Genomic DNA, 7,366 nt, shown 5'->3' on the forward strand with positions numbered 1-7,366 from the left:
TCAACATTGATCTAATACAATAAGGAATAATAATAACCATGGCAGTAAATTTAAAAAGCGGGGTGTCAAGAATAGTATTTTCCCTAATTTCCTATGTCAAGAATAATAATAACCATGGCAGTATCTTCATCGCGATCATGATGTGAACTTGCCTCATCAACAAATTGGAGGTGGGCTTGATGAAGATGCAAACTAGAAAAGGCTCGAGCCTTCAGGGAACTGAGACTGGGCTTTGGGTCTTGCTTAGCACAATCGGAGTGGTGGTAGGTAAAGGGCAATGGTCCAGCAGAATCAAATTTCTCCGACGTCTTGTGGTAGGTAAAAAGCCGTCTTGACATAGGCCACATCTCCTGAGTCAACTTGCCATCTTTCACAACCAAACATGGACCCCATCCTCCCCACCAAAAACCACCTTCACCAACCCTCGAATGCTCCTTTGTTTCTCCAATCAACGAACTCCACAATTGTCCTTTCACCCCTTTCCTACTTTCACCCTCCAACAATCCCCCAAATCCCCATACTGTCCTTCCACCAACCGTCCTCACCAACTTTAATCTGCTTGCTATATCAATATCAATGCTAGCTATCATTTCCTCTCAGGCTCCAAAATAACTTACAAAGCCTAAAATTTTCAACACATTTTTTCTTTGCGCAGCTCAACTCCCAAAGTCCCCGATGGCACCCCAAGCAGAATTGCAACAAGAGGAAATCATTTATCGCTCAAAGCTTCCTGATATCTATATCCCTAAGCACCTTCCTTTACATTCATATTGCTTCCAGAACATATCGAAGGTGGCCTCCCGGCCCTGTTTGATTAATGGGACGACGGGTAAGGTGTACACGTACGCAGAAGTTGAGCTCACAGCTCGCAGAGTCGCGTCAGGACTCAACAAGCTTGGCATCCATCAACGCCAAGTGATAATGCTTTTGTTACCAAACACTCCAGAGTTTGTGCTGTCATTTCTCGGCGCTTCATACCTTGGCGCCATAGCGACGGCTGCCAACCCCTTCTTCACCCCTGCGGAGGTATCAAAGCAAGCAAAAGCCTCCAACGCCAGGCTCATAATCACGCAGGCCTGCTACCTTGACAAAGTGAAGGAATTTGCCGAGGACAATGACGTCAAGATCATGTGCATTGACTCAGCCCCAGAGGGCTATTTACATTTCTCCGAGTTAACTCAAGCTGACGAGCATGATCTCCCTGAAGTCGACATCGTTCCAGAAGATGTCGTGGCACTACCCTATTCGTCAGGAACCACGGGGCTCCCCAAAGGGGTGATGTTAACTCACAAAGGTTTAGTCACGAGCGTGGCGCAACAGGTCGACGGAGAAAACCCCAACTTGTATTTCCACAGTGAAGATGTGATCCTATGTACTCTGCCCATGTTTCATATCTATGCGCTGAATTCAATTATGCTTTGCGGGCTACGCGTTGGGGCTGCAATTTTGATCATGCAGAAGTTTGAAATCGGGTTGTTGTTGGAGCTGATACAAAAATACAAAGTGACAATTGCTCCGATTGTGCCACCTATAGTTTTGGCCATTGCTAAGTCATCGGAAACTGAAAAATACGACTTGTCTTCTGTAAGGATGTTGAAGTCCGGGGCGGCACCGTTGGGTAAAGAGCTTGAGGATGCTGTAAGAGCCAAGTTTCCTGGTGCCAAACTTGGGCAGGTACGAGAGTTAAATTTTTCTTACACGTCTTTGGGTTTCAACCATGTTAGACTCGTTAGACTCGGTCCACCTAGAGTTTTGACAAATCTTCATTTCAAAGGTTTCAAGTCAAATTCATTTGATAAATTTTTTTTGGAAAGTTAAATTCATTTGATATATTAATCTCCATTTGCATGTATACTTATATTGACTCGGATTTTAAAAGAACTTGTTTTTCATTTTTTGATTTAATAAAATTCTTATAATAATATCTTTTCACATCCGTTGAGAATCAAGTGATCATCAATGCTAGAAATTGTGTTTAATTACAAATATTATTATGATCACAAATTCAAATTTTACACTCTCATAACTAAGTCATCTTTACAAATATAGAAGAAAAATTTATGTTCCTTTTAAGGGGGGAGGGGGAGAGAACATTAATTTTAGGCATACAACTTAAAGTTTCCTTCTTTTTTTCCAAAAAAGGAATGACACACTTTTTTCTTTCTCAAGTCTTCAAGTTTTAAGATGCACCCTCCACATTTTTAAGCGTATATATAAAAAACAATAAATAATATTCTTAATAATATGTCATATATAATGATCTACATCTGAAGTTTGATTGCACTGATTGATGTTCTGTGCCTTACCATACGAAGAAAACGATAAAATAAAAAATAAATGGTACTCCCATAAGTTTACTTTTTTGTATAAATCCTTCACCAACTCCTCCTTCCAAAGAAAATTGAAATGAAAATACTGGCACCTAAGTAGTTTTCATAGACAAGGACACCTCATCCTATTAATAATCTGGGGTCGAGGTTTGATGTTTTATAGCCCCACTAAACATGATAAAATCGATGTCGGGATCAAGCTTAACCTAGCCAATCATCACCTAAGTCTCTTGTCCAACACATCTAATCAACTTTAGTGCTCCATTAATAATTTCTTTTTTGCTTTAAACTGGTGGAGGCAGGCCGGCTGCCTATATATCTTGCCGCTTAGTTTGGTATCTTGGGCTTTTCCAACAACTGGACGACGCCTACTTTAACGCACTTTAATTGAATATGAATGTGACGGTTCGAGGTAAAGGACCTTATTTTTAATTGCAAAGTACATTTACAGGGATACGGAATGACGGAAGCGGGACCAGTTCTAGCAATGTGCTTGGGATTTGCTAGGGAGCCATTTGAAATAAAATCCGGGGCTTGTGGGACTGTGGTGAGAAACGCAGAGATGAAAATTGTTGATCCGGACACCGGCTCCTCGCTACCAAGAAACCAGGCCGGAGAGATTTGCATTAGAGGAGATCAGATCATGAAAGGTAAATTAGTAAAAATAAAAATGCTTTTCCATTTTCTGCACTAAAAATGGTTTACACCCAATTTTGAATTTATCACGACTCTTGCAAAAAAAAAAACTCATGAACCACGTCTGCTGAATATTCCAGGCTATCTTAATGACCCTGAGGCCACGGCCAGGACCATTGACAAAGAAGGCTGGTTACATACTGGAGACATTGGTTACATTGATGATGATGATGAACTCTTTATCGTTGATCGATTGAAGGAATTGATCAAATACAAAGGTTTTCAGGTTGCTCCTGCTGAGCTTGAAGCTATGCTCATTGCCCACCCTGATATCATTGATGCTGCCGTGGTGGCGTAAGTGAAATAACCATCCATGCTTATAGTTTCATAATTACTTTCTTGGTTTGATGTCTTCTGGCTTACTTAACAATATTTATCTGCAATTTGCAGCATGAAGGATGAAGCGGCTGGGGAAGTTCCTGTTGCATTTGTTGTCAGATCAGGCAATTCACAACTCTGTGAGGATGAAATCAAGCAGTACATTTCCAAACAGGTAATTTAGGTTTTGCTAATTTTTGGCAAGAAATAAAAACACAGATATACTTAAAACATTCTTGCTAAATGCGGTGCTCATAACTGTGAATGGTGAAAGTGGTCCAGTTTTGGAGGGACAGAACTTACATAAAAACTTTTAGATCAAGTTCGTAAGTTTTTTTAATGATCAAATGAAATCTCATCTAATGTTTAAAACGTCAAGTTGGAATATTAAACATTTATTAATATTGCCTTGGTGATTGATGACCCTGGATATGGTGCTTATATTCTCCGCAATGGTGCAGGTGGTGTTCTACAAGAGAATTAGTCGCGTGTTCTTCATTGAAGCCATTCCAAAGGCACCATCAGGCAAAATTTTGAGAAAGGAATTGAGAGCTAAACTGGCTACTGGAAACTATTGAAACTAGTTTCCAGGTCCCCACACTGCCATCAAAGTTTGAAATAATATACACCGAGTGCAAAGGGTCCCTGTTATAAAGAAATGGTACAGTTCATATATGTTCCTCCAATCTGCTATATGAAGTGAGTTTGGAAAGAATGTAAATTATGATATAAAGAATTCAATCTGCTAGAGGACATATTATTTGATTAATATCCTGTTTCTTCTTTCTTTTTCTTTCTCATTGGTAAACCGAAGAGGATGAAAGTGCTGATTATTTGTAAGAACAGTATCTCATAGCAAATTGCAATTTGAGACCACAAAAACAATTCTAATATAGATTTCCATTTTATGGTAAATTCCTTATGGCTTTAGATATTTGTTTTGGATAAAGCCAATCTGAATTCTGGACCACCCTAGTACTAGGATTTCTTTTCTTCTCTTTCTTACATTTTGTCAATTTTGTCTGCTCTGCTCCACTCCTCTTATAATTAATAAGTGGATGCATGAAACAAACAAATATTCAAAAACATATCATCAAATTTCTAGAGTAGCTTATCATCACATCATTCGTAGGCAACTGTTAGAATGCGAAAGCTGGCCACTGCACCTGATATTCGAACTCCACTTGCATAAAAACAGCTATTATGGAAAAAGATTAAACGGAGAAAACTATTCACTGTGTAGGTTGCTTGATGCCCTCCTCGGACAGGCATAGAAAATCTTGGAGACAGAAGTTTATACATATATTGCTAAGGACACAAGATGCATAAACTATGCCTTAATTGTAGCAGAGTTACGTAGGACATTTTGGTCCCCCCATTGTGCAAAATATAATTTTCAATCTGAAAACTGGCACCCGCTAATCCTGTTCATGCTTTGATGCCTAACATCTGTCATTTCCTGGCAAATTGAGCAGACTCCTCCGTGAATTTATCAGATCGTGCCATACTACATGTAATCCTTAAGTGACAATCACACACATTATTACACAGCTCAACCATTACCTGTGTGAGTCTGTAAGTGTTTCCTCCATTCTTTCTTCAGGGCTATTGCTTAATTTATGGCACTTCTCCAATTACCCAAAATGAATTGCGAAGGGTTGTGTAAGTGAAGGAAAAAGAAAAAGTGATATACTTTTAAAACGCCTAATACAAAGTTTACATTTAACCGTAATTGAAACAGGCAAACAACTTTTGTTATTACATAAGAGTCATATACCAACTCCACCAAGATCATGCTTGAGTCAGCTTGATGAAAAAGCAAGAGTGCGGCCATAAACTTCTCCGGTTCCCCTCAAACCCAACGGGATTGCTCCAATCAGGTCAAAAACACAAAAGGAAACTAGGAGAAAATTGTAGACATACCACACCGTAGCCCATAGAACCAAACAGGGTTAGCATGATTGATGAAGCCCAATTAATGGAGAGTATAAAATTCATCGCTGGTGAAGATGGGACTGATCAAGAAAACACTATTTGAGGATGTGGCTTGCTAGTCATCACCATGAATGTACCAGCAAAGGAGCATAGTGGCACAGCGGAGCAGGATGTAGAGTCGAGCACGTTGCTGCTTAACCAAGGAAGCACACTTGGTGGAGAAGCCATGCCCCTTTCTCTTTGCCGAGGCCTTGACTCCACAGTTGTATTGTTGGGAGTGAAACTCAGCCATGGCTAACTCAAAAGTAAACTTTACTAGAGTAGCTAGACAAGAAAAAAAGCTCAACGTAGAGCTTGGGGCCGTGTGGGTTAAGGGTGAAGTATATATACAATCACAATCCCAAAATCCGAGAAAGGTTAACTGGAATATGAAGGAAGCAAGTGAACATGGTCAGGTTCAGAAACTGAGGGATTTGCATTCGCATGGAAGATGCAGCATAGTTTTCTATACAAAAGGGGAGTGAACGTGGTCCTTAGGCTTTTACTGCTTATTCAATATAATTGCCTCATACAACTAAATAACTACTTCTCTGCCTTCTCCTCTATAATAATCTTTATTGGTTGGAAGCGATGAGGAAGATCGATAATCAATTAATTAAGTAATGTGGATTAGAGAAGTGGCAAAGGTCAGCATGAAAAGTGGAGAGCTGTTTAATGAAGACAAGGCAATGGATATGGCTTATGGGAACACTGGCCCGGCAAAATGGCCTCAATTTTGAGGTAGGACGTTGGTTTGGTTGGATTACTTGGATTTTCTCCACCGTGGCTCATACTCCCAACTTAATTTACGAATTGTTTTCTCACTCGAGGGAATAAAATCTTGAGCAATTTTTTTGTCCTCCAAATAATGGAATTGTCACTGAAGGAAAGAGGTGAAAATCAATCTGTCAGCATCCGATGTTATTTCGTTGGGTGTGAAATTAAAGAATCAAAATACCAACTGTTTTTTTTTTATATATAATATGTCAATATTATTTTTAGGAATAGCAACCAAGGTAAGATATTCTATTTAATCTCAATTAAATTTTATAAGCAATATCCAAACTCATTGTTAATATTTACAAAAAATCTGCATTCAAGTATTTAATTATAAACTACAAGGTACCCATTTTCAAACTCAATCCGACTTAAACTCAAGATAAAAAATTAATTTTTTTTATTTATACTATTAATAAGAATGAAATTACTAAATTGAAATTGAAAATCATATTTAAAATGATTAATAAATTTTAACAAATATTACATTAATTATAAGTAATTTATAAATAAAAATACAAAATTAAAATTTAATATAAAAAAAATTATTATTTATAATTAAATTTGAGTAATGAGTATAGTAACACCATTTTTTTTATAAACAAGTACAGTAACACCATTATTGAAACTCATGACAAGTAATAATTTCACTAAACCGACTTTACTCTTACAAGAAATCTTAATCTTAATTAATGAGGTTGAGTCATAATCATTCCTAATTATTTTTTGAAGAAGTAAGTTATATAATTATCAGTGTCCCGTATGGTTTCAGCTATTGAAAATATACCAACCTTTGATTACGTCTCCTTTGCTCTAATGTTCAAAGACTATACCAAAGCAAAAGCTTATATAAAAACTAATTGAACTGCAAGCTGGTGCTTCAGTAGTTTCGGTATTCATTTATTGCATGGATATATCTATTATTGACTCTGTTATCCTAGAGCTTATTAAATTATTGATGTTATCCCAAGATTCTGCATTATCTTGCTTATCACTTGTCGATTTCCATGGTATAAGACAAACTATGTGAATTTCTTGAACCACACACTGTACAGCTAAGGTTGCTTCAAGGAAAAGATCATACTTTGTGAGGAAACCATCAGACTAACATTACTCTGTTGACTATTCAGAAATGCATGCTTACAGCTGAACCTAATCGCTAAGATTTTCGAAGTATATTGAATATGATCGTTCCAACAAATCTGGATACGGAATCTTTATTTTTTCTATGTATCGTGTTTCTAGTCAATGGAGACACCTCTATCTCCATT

General features: G+C 37.7%; 2 protein-coding genes across 2 annotated transcripts; one reads left to right on the forward strand and one right to left on the reverse strand.

The window, feature by feature from the left end:
* Positions 1 to 587: 587 nt before the first annotated feature.
* LOC110424451 (4-coumarate--CoA ligase 1-like) lies at positions 588 to 4,259 on the forward strand. The gene is made up of 5 exons (XM_021439014.1): positions 588 to 1,674; positions 2,782 to 2,980; positions 3,107 to 3,320; positions 3,417 to 3,519; positions 3,806 to 4,259. The coding sequence occupies exons 1-5, from the start codon at positions 676 to 678 to the stop codon at positions 3,920 to 3,922; spliced, it is 1,632 nt and encodes a 543-aa protein (XP_021294689.1). The 5' UTR covers positions 588 to 675; the 3' UTR covers positions 3,923 to 4,259.
* A 337-nt stretch (positions 4,260 to 4,596) lies between these two features.
* Positions 4,597 to 5,988, reverse strand: LOC149526706 (small polypeptide DEVIL 19-like). Its single transcript, XM_089784941.1, has one exon. It carries the CDS (start codon positions 5,569 to 5,571, stop codon positions 5,395 to 5,397), a length of 177 nt encoding a protein of 58 aa, XP_089641067.1. The 5' UTR covers positions 5,572 to 5,988; the 3' UTR covers positions 4,597 to 5,394.
* Between the last annotated feature and the right edge of the window lie 1,378 nt (positions 5,989 to 7,366).

The sequence above is a fragment of the Theobroma umbraticum genome, unplaced genomic scaffold (genome assembly GCF_002168275.2).
Source record: "Theobroma umbraticum cultivar Fairchild unplaced genomic scaffold, ASM216827v3 scaffold_204.0, whole genome shotgun sequence".
Taxonomy (NCBI): domain Eukaryota; kingdom Viridiplantae; phylum Streptophyta; class Magnoliopsida; order Malvales; family Malvaceae; genus Theobroma; species Theobroma umbraticum.

Bases quoted from the DNA above. Each gene is read 5' to 3' on its own strand.
- LOC110424451 (XM_021439014.1), top strand. From the start codon at position 676: ATGGCACCCCAAGCAGAATTGCAACAAGAGGAAATCATTTATCGCTCA. The intron at 1,675-2,781 runs GTACGAGAGTTA...GTACATTTACAG, and splicing joins CTGGTGCCAAACTTGGGCAG to GGATACGGAATGACGGAAGC. The intron at 2,981-3,106 runs GTAAATTAGTAA...TGAATATTCCAG, and splicing joins AGGAGATCAGATCATGAAAG to GCTATCTTAATGACCCTGAG.
- LOC149526706 (XM_089784941.1), bottom strand. From the start codon at position 5,571: ATGGCTGAGTTTCACTCCCAACAATACAACTGTGGAGTCAAGGCCTCG.